This window comes from Pezoporus wallicus, unplaced genomic scaffold, assembly GCF_028554395.1.
Source record: "Pezoporus wallicus isolate ANWC-B61680 ecotype Strahan unplaced genomic scaffold, APGP_CSIRO_Pwel_v1 contig_736, whole genome shotgun sequence".
Classification (NCBI taxonomy): Eukaryota; Metazoa; Chordata; class Aves; order Psittaciformes; family Psittacidae; genus Pezoporus; species Pezoporus wallicus.
Genome location: NW_026639744.1, coordinates 2840692 through 2857324, shown reverse-complemented (window position 1 = coordinate 2857324; position 16633 = coordinate 2840692). Strand labels below are relative to the sequence as shown.

At 37.9% G+C, this 16633-nt stretch overlaps 1 protein-coding gene across 8 annotated transcripts in view; it reads right to left on the bottom strand.

The window, feature by feature from the left end:
* Positions 1–16633, bottom strand: part of TANC1 (tetratricopeptide repeat, ankyrin repeat and coiled-coil containing 1) — an 84949-nt gene that overhangs the window by 29315 nt on the left and 39001 nt on the right. For all 8 annotated transcript variants that reach the window (XM_057415648.1, XM_057415646.1, XM_057415643.1 and 5 more), the window contains 3 exons: positions 9092–9193; positions 6248–6369; positions 5096–5288 (listed from right to left, as the gene is read on the bottom strand). In XM_057415648.1, the coding sequence (XP_057271631.1) occupies positions 5096–5288; positions 6248–6369; positions 9092–9193 (417 nt within the window). The remainder of the gene's footprint in view (positions 1–5095; positions 5289–6247; positions 6370–9091; positions 9194–16633) is intronic.

Genomic DNA, 16633 nt, shown 5'->3' with positions numbered 1-16633 from the left:
TTAGAGTGCATCTTTAGTTCCTCAAGACTGTAGTTAATCAAGGCCTCCTGCAATAACTGAAGGTGTGAAGAATTTATACTCCTGAAGACCTACTGAAGTAATGTTTGATAAAATTAGGCTAATGTGCTTGCATAAGAACTCTGCAAATATATACTGGGGTTTGTATGTCTAATAGTGAAATTACTGTTTCATTTAAAATGTTTTCAACACTTCCGTTAAACTTTCACAAAATACCTGAACAACAAATATTTATTACAGGTTAAGCCAACACTCAATGCTTTTTGAAGACTGGAATGCAACAGAGGAAAATACAAAACAGAACAAAAGAACATCAGGATTATAAAAAACAAAAAACCCAAGCAAACAACCCCACTACCAGTTCAAATATCATCTAGGTAAACTGTGGGTCCTCCCCAGGATAAAATTTTAAATGTTGAAAGTACGGATGTGGTGATTCTACATTCAACTGACCAAATCATTAAGTGCAACATTCCACCATATGAGACTGCTAACAAAATGCAGTCTGGCTAGTCCCATCAGAATAAGCACCCACTGCTCCTCTACATCAACTGCACTGCAACTTCAGCCCCACAGGATGAGGAATTACTCAAACAACTTTTCATTCTTCCAGCTTAGTCTCACATTCATAAGAATTTAAGATCTGATGCTTAAATTCAAGAGCTCATATTGTAAGAGATACCAATAATATGACGTACATTTTACAGGCAACAGAAGAAAAAAGCTTTGAGACATCCCATTAACCTTTGCACACAGCTCAGACTTTACTTCCATATGACAAATTTATTTCATTTTTATGATGGTGTCAAAAAAATCTGTCTTCTCCTGAAGCATGAAATACTTAAAACTATGATTCCTCCTGGAGTGAAACGTGGCATGAAGAAACCTCACTGCTCAAGACTTCCATACTGAAAAATAGCTAGTATCAGTGGCTACATTTTGGCCAGTAGCCCAGTTTTTTCTCCTACTTAGCTCATTGCTGAAGATTAAAACCTGCCTCCACTACTATTATGTCAAACTCAATAGAAGCAAGGAAGAATTCAACTACAGCAGTAAAACATTAGAAAACTAAAGGAAACCTGAACTGTAAGTGAAAAGAGGGAAAGACAGAAAAGACGGATCTCCTATCAGAGTCTGCTAGCCCAGAAAACATAATGGGAGTAGAAATACAATGGAAGCCCACAAAAGCAGCACAAAAGTGCAAGCTATTTTCATGGTTGGATGAACTCTGTCAAAGACATTAGAAAACATATACTTACTAAACATAATTTAAAACGCACATTTACTACTAATAACAAATTTCAATGCACAGAAATGTTTGTATTTAAAAAAAACAAAAGCACTTGTCAGACAGATGCATCGGCCTACAAGGATGCCGGAGAGGGACTCTCATTAGGGACTGTAGTGATAGGACAAGGGGTAATGGGTTCAAACTTAAACAGGGGAAGTTTAGATTGGATATAAGGAAGAAGTTCTTTACTGTAAGGGTGGTGAGGCACTGGAATGGGTTGCCCAGGGAAGTTGTGAATGATCCATCCCTGGCAGTGTTCAAGGCCAGGTTGGACAGAGCCTTGGGTGGCGTGGTTTAGTGTGAGGTGTCCCTGCCCATGGCAGGGGCATTGGAACTAGATGATCTTAATGTCCCTTCTAACCCTAACTATTCTGTGATTCTATGATCTTACTTCTCTCCTTGGTTTCTTGGAGTTATAGATGGAAAGGGTGCTGCCATGGGTTGCCAATGGACAGGGCATGTTCAAATTCTCCCTTAATTTGAGACATAAGTGACAGCCCTGCAGAGCTGTGGCAGATGATTTTAATACTGTCCCATGATCATGAACCATATATACTTGACTGAAGGACTGATACAGGTGTTGGCCTCCCCACCCTCCTATCTTCTCTGGGTTTCCCTCCACTGAGCTCACACTCGTACACTTAACAAGTCCACCATCTTCTCCTGTCCCTGTACAATAAAGGACTTACTTTCTTCTTTCTCCTGTTTTTTAAACCCCTTCCTTTTAATTAGTTCAATAACCAAATTTTATCACTGGGTTTAAAAACACTTTCTTAAAAATACTACTATTAAAAAAGTTACACAATGTTATACAAATGTTACACTAGTATATTACTATATATACATATAGTGTATATACAATGTTATATACATAGTATATATAGTATATATACACAATGTTATAGCATATATACAATGTTATACTAGTATACAAAGTTATACAGCTGCCATACCATTATATTACTTTAAACACGTATGAAGCTATTTCTGACCTCATTTAGAATACGGATATACTCAGACTATTTCAAGCTTGCATATCATGGGTAGAAGGTTCATATCAGTATCTGTAATTTCCACTTGAGAGAAGAGAAGCTCTCACTCAAGAACAGGTTTTAAAGAAGATTAAAGAACACAGCTCCAGCCTATTAACCCCCCTTTCCATAAGGAAAGAAGGAACCCACTCCATTGCAAAAACAGCAGCTGCTGGGATGTTTAGTCTTGGATGAACTTGAATGAGTCTTATTATTGATAATGTGCATTTATTTATGCCAAGACTTCATAAAATATCTGCATACGAAATGTACCTTCTGTGACATTAAGCTGTGTGTACAAAACATGCATGTGTACCTCACCTGGGCTGCAGCACCTCCTAGAGGAGCTCAGTAAGGTTGAAAATATGCAATTAACAGAGAAATAGGACCCCTTTTTTTCCTTCTGTATCATATACCAGAGAAACAATTCAGTGTATTAGTAATGCCAATATTTATATTCACACTGACGTTCCTCTCACTGATATAAACAAAAATTGCATACAAAACAGGAGAGAGTCCTTAAAACTTGAGATTTTTTTGCAAAGTCAGTGAAGTTTTTCACTGCAGCACCACTTTAAACAAACGAGCAATCACACTGGTTTCGATCTCCAAACAGCTACGTATTCCAAACCAACATGACTTCCCTTTTTATAAAAAGACAACACTCAGCACCCGGAGAAACCTTGAAAGTCCCAAATTTAAGAAACATGCCTAAGCAGAAATGCCTAATAGCTAGTCTACACATCACTTCCAGAACTAGTAAAAGCTTAAAATAGGTGCATTTATAAAGATAGAAGTATCTTTGTAATCGTATCCTATCTGGGAAGCCTGTTTTGTTTTAATAGCACAACTCTCTCAGCCCAGTTTGTCACCTGGAGAACTGACCTAAATTACTCTATTAAAAAAGCATATATATTAAAAAATATATAAAATATTTTAAACAAGAAAATAACTAAGGTATATTGACAGGTATTTTTTGCAACCACAGCTATTACTGTTTCTTCTAGTCATACATCACTCTATTTTTATACCAATAAACTCATTTGTACAATCATTTCAGTTTGTTTGATACCTGCATCAGTGCAAGCAAAATGGGAAACCCTAAATTCTGACAAAACCTACAAATAATGTACTCTGTTCTCAAGTCAGGCAGTGACCGAAATCTATAAACCCAGGAGCAACAACTCTGATATACCCTTTCATTTACATCAAAATATTAATTCTAGCTCAAAACTAGACCTTACACAAAATTGACCATAACAGGTTTTATAAATCTTCTATGGAAAAGGTTTACAGAATCATTTTCTAAAATTGAAGTGCTTAAATGTAATACAATGAGTCTTTTCACCCATGAAGAATACCTCTTTCAGGATAGCTGCTCAGTAAAAACAATGTTAAGTCATAGCTTATAACTACCAATTCATTTTATAATAAAATGCAAGAACACCTACAAAGTCAGAGTAAAGCGTTATCAACTGTGTTATGAAAACATGTATTATCACTACTTAGCAAGCACTACACCAATGATCATCATGGTAGTATTCACAATGACAAGCATGGACCACTTTCACTTGCAATTCCTCCTACAAACAAGTTGTAAATAAAAACGTACGAAGTTCACAAAGACAATGACATGTCTCAAGTTACTTTGTCAAATCTAGGCATCTGAGATTTAGAACTGCTTCCTTTTTTCAGCCTCTCTAAATTTAGTCCACCTTTAGTCCAGAACTAAATAAAACAGAAAGCTCACTTCTGTATATTGAGAAAGCATCTGGTTAGGGGCATTCTGTGCTTTTGTTGGTAAGCTTAACAGCTGTTACAAAATCAATTTTAAAAGGGATCAACTGGTTAAGGACTCAGCACTAAAAAAAAAAAAAAATAAAATAAATTTGACCAAACCAATAAAGAAACTTTCCTACAACAGTTTATAACAACATGAAATATGTGCTTTCCAAACCTCAGTCTGACCTTTCAGAAACTAGTATTAAAGCAGCCACCTGGGTGCCGGAAGGTACAGGCAGACAGCGATACAAAGTCCCACCAAGGCAGGGAGCAGTAGCAGGGAAGATGGCACAAACAAGGCAGCAAAGAATTTAGCTCTTTCCTTTAGCACCAAACAGACTTACTGAAATATTCAGTGACTTGGTAAAAGGAGCTATGTAACAGCTGGTCTGTGATGGCAGCTGCCTCTCTAAAAATAACAGTCCCTATAAGAGATGCATGTATAGCCTTGGTTCACCCCTCTCTTTTGCAGGGGACCGCACAATTTCACCTCTTCCATGATGCGCCATTTTATCTTAATTTTCATGCCCATTACTCAAAAGTCTGCCCCAGGTTTAAACAGCTTGATTTAGGTTATTTTCATAAGAAGTAACATCAATTATTTTTTCTTCAGCTGGAAATTAAACCAGCTTCAAGCTATGCTGGGCTTCACCATTACAAAATGCATTATAGAGACATATATAATGGAAAAATGAGAAAAGTAGAAGAAAATAAAAACTGGAGAGAAACAGAGGAAGTCAATTATTTTAAAGGAAAACATGGAGAAATTGGAACTGCACCAGGAAAACAAAAGAAGACAAATACACAACTACAACAGCAACAGTTACAAAGAATATTATTTCAGTCTTTCAAGTAACTGAGGATTTGAAAAAGGATCCATGGACAGCACAAAAATTACCACAATGATAGGAAGCAGCTGTTCAGATTTGTACTATTAATTTGTATGAATTGCTTTACTAGTTAAGATCCTTACCTATAATTCCACTGTCTTTGCTCTCCAGGGTGGAGCTTGGGCTGCTAATAGTTCCACAGGGACTACTACCCTTGTTAGCGGCTGTTTTGCCAACACAGCTATTGAGAGTGGAGCAGGGACTATCAGTGCTAGGTGATGTAGTGCTGCTTGTGAGGGTGGAACATGGGCTCACTCCTTGACTGGCTACTGTACACTGCAATGTGAAGAGAAAGGAATAGTTATTACACAGGAGGCAGTACACTATGTGGAAAATCAGAAACATCAAGGTGAAGAACAAAGTAGGAACACAGCAAAGAGCCCATTTTTCAAGCAAAAAATTCAAGAAGCACCAGCTTTGTCTTTACTGAGAACCATAATGACAGTGTTTTCAGCTTAATCTTAAAAAGTGACCTCTGAAAAAAAAAAAAAAAAAAGAGGAGTTTTACAGTTCAGTGGAAGAGTTGCAGTTAGGCAAATTTCTTCTCTATTAAACATCTTCCTGGATACCCTTCTCCTCCACCCCCAGTATTTATTTATTTAACTTGGGTTAAAAACATCAGAACTGGAGTCTTATTCACTGAAACCCAAACTGATGCACTAAGATTTATGAGGTCTGGGACTAAAAGTGGAGAGAGGAAAGGTTGGTCGTTACTGTGCAGCTTTGATTAGCAGATGGGTTTCTTATGGACAGTAGCTGCTTGCTTCTCCCCAGGTCCTCTCTACCCTCAAATGACAGACTGTCAAATGGAAATGAACTTCTCAGGAAAAAAACAAACACACACTACCCCAAAAGCATGCTCCTATTTTAACAAACCCCTGACATTTTTCATTCTCATAAATCACTGAGAACAGAAGGTAAAAAAAAAAAAAGTTCCTCCTAAATACTAAAGGCAGAGAAAACCCTGAAGCTATTCACACACATAGTAGATTAGGTTTAACATCCAGAAATGATGAGAAGCCTATTCTTTTTTTTTTTAAGAATGCAAAATCAACTCACAGTTTCAAAACAATCAGACACACTCATTATAATTAACTTACAATTCTACTACCATATGCCTATTAAAATGGATTGTATTTTGTTATCAAGTAACTGCAACCAGCAAACAGAGGAATTAACATTAGTCCCCTCAGAAACAGGATGAACATTAAATATATTATTTTCCATTATCCTACCATGACTTCATTTTTCTCTTCTATATGAGCAGATGTTGGTATGCCTTCTCCCAGTAAAAAACCCAATCTTGTCATCAATTCTTGTGCTGCAGGAGAACAGCTCGAGTCTTTATCAGGCTTTGCTTTGGAATGGGGAGAAAAAGATGGTGAAAATTAGAGTCTAATATTTGGAAGCTGTTACAAAAGATAGAAAAAGTACAATCAAATGTAAACATCAGTTCTTCTGTCTGTGCTATTTCTAACAGAGAAGCTAATGCCACTTAAACGACAATCAGACTTCTTATTGTTGGTGGGTCTTGGATCTTCTGCACAAATCTAGGGGAGAAAAAAACCCCCACCCTGCCAGTCGAACCAGAAATAGGTTCAGTGCAACTGGTTTGTGTTGGCAACTGCCAACAAACACAGCCCATCATGATTTGCTTAGGGAAAACACCTATTGCTAATATAATCTGGCAAGCTAGCATCTTCTACCATTTTCCTTCTTTGATGCCAACAGTTTGGCATTATCTACCAACCCATAATCATCTTCCCTAGCAGAAACATTTGTATAACATTTATTTTGTCCACTAAAATATGTAGTCCTGTCCCATCCTCAGACAATTAATTAAGGAGCATCACCTAGCCACTTGGAGAAACAGTAGGAATCCTCAGCTATAGCAATGCTGGTTGCAGTAGCTCCTGCCTGACCCTGAAAAGAGGGAAAACCACAGGAGCCTATGCTGCTGCTTCCCAACCAACGCTTCTGGGCATGACACTCCTGAATGTCAGCACCTTGCAAGTAGAAGCAGCAGGGACATCCAAACAGTTTTATTAGTTCAAAATTTGGAGGCTTCATGCAACAAAAAGTTCCAATGGATAAGGAAGAATGTAGAAGAATGTAGAAGAATGTAGAAGAATGTAGAAGAATGTAGAAGAATGTAGAAGGGGAGAGAGATGTCAGTGTACAGATTTGCTGATGAAGTTTAAAAGGCCCACAAAGCCTCTTAGCTGCACTACCTTCTACACTATACACAAGCAGAGCCAGGGAAAGGAAAAGGAAATAATAATTTTAAAAGGCTGAACTGCTCCTTTTACTTTGGTCTTTCTTTTATGGCTTGACTAAGCCAAATGAATGTCATGACAACGTTTACTTTTCACGAAGAGCACATGGCATCTAACCTCATTACACTCAGCTGACATTCAGTGGCATTTGCAATAAACAGCACATTTTTCCCCAAGCTGCAGACTGTAAGAAAAACATAGAAAGCAATGACCTAAAGTGAACAGCTTGACCAGTAAGCATTACTTCAACAATTTTTCAACAATTACTTCAATAATATTTCAATGTTATGAGTGACATAAACCCCATGATTGGCAAATATGCATCATTTACTAGTCGGTCATCCATCTTCATTTTGCCCCAACTCAATGCCTACTTGAATGGTCATATTTCTTAATACTGCGGACAGCTTAAGGTTTTACTCTGGACAACGGAATTACTTGATTCTCTCTTAATCCTTAATCCCCAAAGGAGGAAATTTATGAAATGGTGTCTTTTTTGAAAGCAGGTAGCAAATTTTTTTTTATCTCAGAATAATTTGCAAATTTACAGGTCTTAGAATATTTGAAAACACATTTGGAAAAAACATTTTCGCTGTGAAACTGTCATTTCAAGGATTACAATTAATCTTACAATCCTGGAAATCACAGAGTTCACAAAATCAACATCTTCATTCTCCTGTAAAAGTTACAAAACACTATTATTGCTATACTAAAATATTAATCTTTGACAAGTCTGAGTAACTGTCAGGCATAGTACTGAATTCAGTCCAGGAGCAGAGATATAAGCCAAGAGTATGAGGTGTTCAACCCAGCAACCACTGTTTAATCCTTAATGCTGGAGACCTTCATCAGTCTCACCACATAGGGGTACAGCATTGTAAAGAGGAGGATCATGGTAAGATGGTCACCTTTAGGTTAGAGAGATGAGGGACATGCTCTCCCAGCTGGACATAAAGCTTTAATGCCAGCACCAAGACAGCTGTGAAGATGGAGGCACAAGAGGGACTGGAGAAACTATAACATACCAGAGGATGACATACAGAAGATGATGGTGAAAACAACTACAATGAGTTCTATTTTCATTAGTACAGATCAAAAATAAGGGGCTTTTAAAAAAGAAAAACATTGGGGTTTAAAACTGTAGTTTCCATTAAATTTGAAGCAAAATGAAAACAATTTTTCAGATGGAACCTTGCCAGTTACATGCAATGACTTCAACAAGGTCAGTTAAGCTGAAAAATTAATCTAAAAATACAAAGTATACAAAATCCGTGTTATAGTGCATATAGTCATATACCAACAAACAGGTCATTTGACAGTGAATGTCATGGTCAAAACAAAAGTCACACTCTGCTGCACTAGTCAAATTTGATGAACGTGTCAATACCGGGGAGGTAGCTTTTCACTGTAATAGCCAACACAGGAGGCTACTGTTCCTGTCTTCTTGTTTAGTAAGCTTTTACTAAATTTCTGAAATGAAGCATTGTTTCCTGTGCAGAGCTACACACCTGGGCTCAATTTTCATCAAAAACAAGTTCAGAAAAGTTCTGGTATGCACATGCAGCAGTCAACAACACTCGGACATCATTTTGCCTGCAGTACACACACAGGTCCAAGCACTTGAGACAGTTCCACAGATCACATAAGTATAATGGCAAGTATCTCCTCCTTACCACAGCATGTTAAAATCTACAAAGCATTCTTACAAATAGTCTTATTTCCTTACTATGCGGGCCCCTTTGTATCACTGTCTGAAATGAACAGCTGTTCTACCAAGTGAAGTATCGCTGAACTGCATTTTACCATTTTGACTGGGTTCTCCTTGCTCCGATCCTTTCCTCAGTGGTAAAGCTGCCTCACCTGGCACTCTAGGACTTTCCACATACTTGGGCTTCCTGATCGGACCTGCAATGGGAATGAGCTGAGTGTAACTAATTTTTTCCAGATGGACCACAAGTTTCAGAGGTACACTGTTTAGGCTCTGCGAAGTAGAGGAATTATTTTTTACATACACAGCTGCTACTGTAAAGATGAGGAAGCTGCTGCACTTCCACTCTTCTGAGAAAACAACTCTTCAGGCTTTTTGGAATGCGAATCCTGCTGGAAAACAAACCCAATCTGCTTGCCTGAAAAAAATTCCTGTATGTATGAACTGAGTAACTTTTTCAAGTTCAAACTCAGACAACTTCCAGTGGGCGTCCTCGGATCAGAGCTTTTATTTTCTGTTGTAACAGGAAAATAATTTTATTATCAGCATCTTTGAAGCCAAGAAAGAAAGACTACCACTAGGCAGCTTGCAACAAGATACAAGTTAAAACCAAAAATGCTTTATATTACAGTGTACTTCCTCCAGATACTGACACATGCCCTGATCATAAGAAATGGTGAGTTGAAAAAAACAAAAGAAAACATTGGTGGCTACTAATGGTTTCTGGTTTCATTAAACAGCAGTTTAATGTTGACATACATACTAAGCAAACATACCACCTTCAGTATTAAGAAGAATTAATAAGATGAACTCACACACACATACTTCTAAAAAAAATAGTCTGATTCACTCTTTCCTCTCACTTTTAGCATCATGATTTGGTTTCAGGCTGTTTATGTCCCTATTATTTTCTAAATATGGTCTAGTAGCAACCACAGAAAATGGAAAGTACACAATTTGCGTAACAAAAGGGAGAGGTGCTGCCCTCTAAATGTTTACCAGAAAAAGCATAGGGGTACTACTCAATCAACACTTTGAGCTACAAACACAGGGTGAAATTCTGAACAGAAGTCAGCAACAGATAGCATAGGCAGCTACACTGCTTACACTAATCCTCAGTATGTCATAAACCTCAAACTCCATCATATATTTACTCACATGCAAGACTTCTGTATCAGTAAAAGCATTTGCAACCTAAGAGTTTTGAAAAAGTGTGAACAGGGAAACTTGACAAGTTACACACTGGAAGGCTAAGATCTGTAAATGGCATGCAGAATGGAAACATCATCATTAGTGGTACTGAAAACTCAACCGCAAATTTTGTCTTAAATATTCCTTAACACAATCCCAATTTCTTGCCATGTGTGTAAAAAGCCACTTGAAACTTTCAAAGTTTTAGTGAGCTTAAAGTATAATAAGCAATTCCAGTATTTCATCCAGAACCACCTAATTATTAGCTGGAAGTGCCTAGAAACACGGTTAGTTGCTGGGCTTAACAAAATATTAAAACAAAGGTATTTCTGTGGATTTCACCATCTTTGGCAACACAACTTTTCCCTTCTTCTTTAAATGCAACCTCTTGTTAAAGAGCTATAATCTTAAGTTCTGTCACATAACATCATTGTAAGAGCAGGAAAGTTTCCTCACTTGCAAATATGTCCAACATGCTGCAGCCAAATTATTTTTAAATAGGTACATTAAGCCATAGTGACAAAGCACAAAAGAAAACCATGCTACTGGCAGCATTCCACTTCTGTATCTTGCATGTTTATATATTACTCTTACTATTTTGTTCATCATAATATCAAAATCAGAGACTCAAACGCAAGCATGCAGAACTTGGCATATTTCATGTGAAACATTTCTTGCGCTCTACTTGTGGTCACATTTATTTATTTATTTGCATCAAAGAACCGCAAAGCTGAATTCTGTCAAATTCAAATGGGAGAAGCTGAAATGCTAGAACTCAGCTTAAATACTGTACTGTATCTTATCTCTTGGTCATATGGTTTAGTTAGGGAATCCTGCAAGGAACAGGGAGTTAGACTTCATTATCCCTTCAAACTTGAGATATTCCGCGATTCTAAGGCAGAGAAGATACTGGAAACTCATACTGAACAATAAAAAGAAGAAAAAATCTTGAATACAAGTGCTTACTAAATGAGCCTCATCAAACTAAAAGAAGCCAGAGGAGTAGAAAAATATTAATGTAGGAGTAATTAAGCAGCATTTAAGCACTACAAAAGGAATCTTGGACAGTTTGAAATATCAGATGTCAGGACAACTGCCCTCTCTGGTGAAGCACTTCCAGATGCTGGAATGCGAGGTTTCTCCACAAAACTTTCGTTTCATGTTACCCATTCCAAACTGTCCTTACAGGATCAGGTCCAACCCAAAGGCATCCTATCACAGCTGTACTTCCTCACATAATCACAGTACAACTTGATTCCCCCAGCCAGGCTCAGTTTCTCTTACTTCCCTCCTCCTCTCCTCTGAGGAAGCTCTTCTCCCCTTGCTTTCCTACTGTATCCCTCTCTCCCTTTCCCAGAATATCTCACTCTGCAGTTTAAGTTCAGCAGAAAAGACACAAGACCTCACAGCAGGATTTTGGTCTTACCAGAAGCATCTAAATTGTACTAAAAATCTCAAGCGCTAAATAATTATCAGCACTATGCTATACACGCCTTTTTTCCCAGATCCTTCACCTGATCAAATTCATTAGTTTCCAAGTTACGTACTTTGTTTATAACCCAGAATTAGAACTACTTTCAGAAGTCTTTTTTAAAAGCATATACCAAAAAGAAAGTTTAAAGCTACAGTGACTTTAAAGTCATGCCAGTCCTCGGTTTTCAAAAAGCATTCTTTTTAGATCCTTTATTTAATAAAATCTGATAGACTTGAAAACAAAATAAAATCCTAAGATCTCAGCCATGTGTCTTCCCTGGTCAGACTGGTTAAGTTTGCACTGACATGCTGTTAAGCAACTGAAACTCTAGAATAAAGATGTGTTTCCAAGCTCCACCTTTCGTCAGAGTAAACCCATACTGAAAGCAGGTGAAGAATTCAAGTACTAATTATTTCTTGTATCTCTCAGCAACAAACTCCTGACAAGGCTAACTTGTCAGTAGGCTACTACCTTGTTACAGCTACATATATTTTTTTAAAGCAGAAAAAAATTAATAAAACAACATACAGTAGGCAAAACCACCAAGCCTCTGAAGCAGCAGACCTACAATGCTGCTGCAGAACATGGATTTTGTTATTACCAAACTCTGCAGTTTTCAACTTGTTTCACTTTCCAACTCTGCACACATTGCAGAACTAGTGACTGGTAGTGGAAGGTCTTTTGCTAACAGTTTAGCTTACAGTTTATGAGAAACAAAATGGCAGCAGGCCAGGAAATGCTGACATCCAGGATATAAGTCCCTTACTTCTGTGTCCACACTTTAACTGCAGAATGCCAGCACTCTGGATCTGAGCATTGACCAGTGCCTCCAAAGAAAGACAGTGCAGAAGCCAGGAAGCTCCAAGAAAGCTAGATGCACTTGTGTGTGATCCAAGGGCAGTTCGCAGCATGCCTTTGGAGCAACAGCTAGTTACACTTCTGGGCACATGTTCTCCATGTCCCATCCCCGCCTCTAAACTGAGCTCCTGGTACACCAGCTGAATGAACTTAGTCCTTCATCCCCTCAGGACGTCCTGGATGAGGAATACTTTCACAAGAAAGCAGCTGCACTCAGCCACCCCGTTCTGACAGTATCTGTTTCTCTCTGCCCAGGGAAGCCTATCCACTGAAGAAAGACAGGACATTTTACAGGTTCCTATGAAGGAACAACACAGTAACATTTACATAGAGCATCTGTAAAATAAGCAAAATATCCCCCAAGTCCACGTTTTATCACACTCTTTTGTGCACTTGATTATCATTGGTAAAGATGACAAAATTGTGGGCATTTTAAAACTTCTTGTGTGCAGTTTTAAACTTCCCCAACTTATTCATTATAATCACAGTAGTATACTGATACCTGGTTAGAGAATCACTGAGTCATCACAAAACGAATGTTAATGAAAACTGTGTCCTAATGGCTCCTAAGCCCACATTGTGATTTCACAGTCTTATGCTCATTTTTAACCAATGCTTCATCATGAGTTTTGCCTGCTATAATCTTAAAGGAACCTTTTAATAGCAATGTTTTTGATGGAAGCATTTAACATTCATAATGTAGCTTACACTGGTTTTACATAAACTCAAACTTACAGAAAAAGGGCTTTAAAATTACAGTCCATAGTGTTTAAATCCCTTAAGCTTACAGAATGACACATTAGATACTATTTCATTGAGAAATCATGCAGTCTTTAAAAGAAAGGAGCAAAAAAAATATTCTTTTATGTAGGAACTATAATACTGTGAATGAAGTGCCAGACTGAAAAGCTGATTTTAAAAATATAAACTTTTTCAGTAAAAAAAAAAAATATATATATATATATATATGCACAAAAGACAAAAGTTCACAAACTTATCAAGTAGACGTGTAAGTTTCAGGACACAAAAGAGTTCTATCAGATAAAAGTAGAAGGCTGTATTTGGTATACTCCCAAACAACTGTAAAAGTAATATTTCACTATCTCCACACTATTTCTGAAGCCAACATTTGTCAATCATGACCACGCCTCAGTGCACCTGTACAGCTACTAACTCTTTTAGTATACAGGAGTTAACTGCATCCACACATGTTACTGCAGCATTTGACAAATGATGCCTTCTAATTAGTTTTACAGTGATATTTCAAGAAAACAATGAAGGATAGAGCTGGCACCTTTCCTTAAGTTAAATACACAAATATAACCAAAGGTACAGTTTTCAAAACAAAGGAGGTGAATGTTCCGTTAAACAATGACAACAAAAATACATCCTCAATAACAAAAGAAGAGTTTTAAATAAAATAGGATATAATGTACTGGAATCAGGGAAAAAATGACTGAAACACCTCAAAACAAGAAACAACAGAACAGGCACAAACTGAGCCTCAGACCTAGTGGGTAACTGGCTCACTGTGCTGCTGCTTTGCTAAGCACTACTCTGCCATGGCAGCTCTTCAGGTCTCACTTTCTCCCTCCCGCAAGTAACAAGAGAAGGACTTGCCTCTCTCCCTCCTTTGAAAGTACTTGCAGCAGCTGGATAAAACATAACTAGCTTGCCAGTTCTTCTTAGTATGTGGTGTGCAACTTGCACACTGTGAACAACTTCAATAGGCTGGCTTCCCTCCTCCTTGCTGCTAATATGTAACTTAGGGCTGCACTTCAGGCTTTTAACTTCTGCTCCTTTTCCTGCCTGCAATCTCCCTCCCTAACAAAGTCAACCCCATTACGGTGCACTGAAGAGAGACTGCAGGACGCGTGCTAAGCTAACTATACCACATCACCCTCAATAAGGTAGTTCTCTTGTCTTCAAACAGAATCCTTCTGCTTGGCTCAAAATTCAAGGGCATGCCAAAGTTCTCCAAGACATCCCATACTTGGTTTATTAAAAAACACAGTATATTTAGGCTATGACACTTGCAATCATATCAAGTGTCCCATTGATCCTTCTGGCAGCAGCCTCTGATGGTACATAAAGCCTCTAAAAACTACATTATTTTTGGTTCATTTTCATAAGTACTTCAAGGCAGAGGTCTGCTTTTAAAGTCAGCTTGCAATTCTCCCCTTTTTGGCCTCAGGCTCCCCGAGGCAACATGCTGCCCGGTCACACTGCAGCTGGCCTAGAGAAGCGTTGCCTGCTACACCACAGCCTGTACCTTCTGCCCCAAGTACAACCTGGTTCTACAGGAGTACAGATGCGTTTCCTCATGGGACCTACCTGTTCTTTCAGATCTCTCTCTAAAAGTGCAATATGGGAATAGGGTGATAACCTTATTTCTTAGTTAAGAAATACTGGGCAGGGAATGTAAGTCATACATGAACACAGGTTTATATTTCTACCTAAAGACTGTAGGATGATTATATTTTTTAAACTAAAACATAGCTTAGTTACCAACTATCACCAGAGGGTGCTCTTCCAATGCTATTTCATAACAAATACATGGGGCATTGGCCCTGGTGAAAGCAGCTAAAAATACATTCCTTTGAAACAAAAATCACATTATTTAAGGTGACAATAGTCCAAATCAGTCATTTGTAGGCACAAGTATAATTACATATGTCAGAGCTGAACAAAAAGCAACCATTCCAGAAGGACCAGAGCAACATGTATCAGTCATGTGGGAATAGATCAGAATGGAAATATCTTCAGGACGAATTTTTAACCCTCACAGCTTAAGCTGTGGAGGAGACCCTGTACTGAATTTTCTTCCCCACAAACTACTGTGGAAGCAACCTACAGTACTTGCAAATCTGGTGCACAACATCACAATAACTACAAAAATTCATAGTAAGTTTATTTTCATACACCAACCTAGAAAAGGAGACATGAATTATTCCATGGATGAAAAAGGACCCATTTAAAGATGTACTGTATCTGCACAATGGAAGCTCTCTTCTGAAAGTGTAAAATGACTGAATTAGACCTGATAAAAGGTTCATCTGGAACAGTGTTTCATCAGCAGCAAAAGCCAGAGAAAAATCTAAGTTAGGGAAAAACATACTTCCTTGTGTTAAGTGGCTTATCATTTCCCAAGTCATAAGTGGTCACTTTCTATTTAACAGTGCTAGATGGATTTTCTTTCCAAGAATTTATCCCCGCCTTCTTTTAACAATCTGCACCATCCACAAGTTAACCCAGAACTGCAGGAAATAGTAATCATACTGTCTCCTTTTCCCTAAAATTGTCTTTCTCCCAAGCAGAAGTATACCAACTGAATCTATTTAAATTATTTTAGAGCCATTCTACACCTTTAGTCACTCCTGCAGCCCTTCTCTAGCCTTAAAGTATGTTTTTCAAACTGGTATCACCAGAGCTACCCCAGTATCTTCCTGGTGTAGATGAATTATAGATATATACAATTCTATAATGACACTTTGTTGTTGTTGTTTATGACCTATTGCTTTCCTGATTTTTAAAGTTTTTTTTGATTGCAGAAGAGCTGACTTTCCAAGAAATTACTGTAACTTGTGCTTTGAACCTAGCTTTCCTTCCCATCTGCATTAAATATTTGACTCTGTGTCTGCACTGACAGATTGCCCAACCCACATGCAGGACCTTCCACTTGGGCAGCTTACTGCACGCAAGAGGAACTGCTTCCCCCCATTCTCAAGATCAATGCACAAAGCTGAAAGCTTAGGTGAAACCAGTTCTCTTACTTGGTCTAGTCTCAAGTACCAGGTATGTTGATTACCTTGTTTATTAATAAAAAGTTTTAATTACAGTTTAATTTAAAAACTAAAAACTACTGCGCATTTATAGAAGACTCTTCCAGCAGTCCTCTTGTGCATTCAGTGGTGTCTTTAAAAGGAAAGCTGCCTCCTTCTCTGTTCAAGCATGATGGTATCAATAATTTAAGTCAGTAAACATTTGCTCCAAGGGCAGCAGCATCTTTCATTCACGCCTTAAACTCCAACAGCCAACATTTTTTTAATCTCCATTATAAATCAGTATTTTCATTCTTTTAGCTGACCCTCCTAAATCAGTGTATAATCAATTA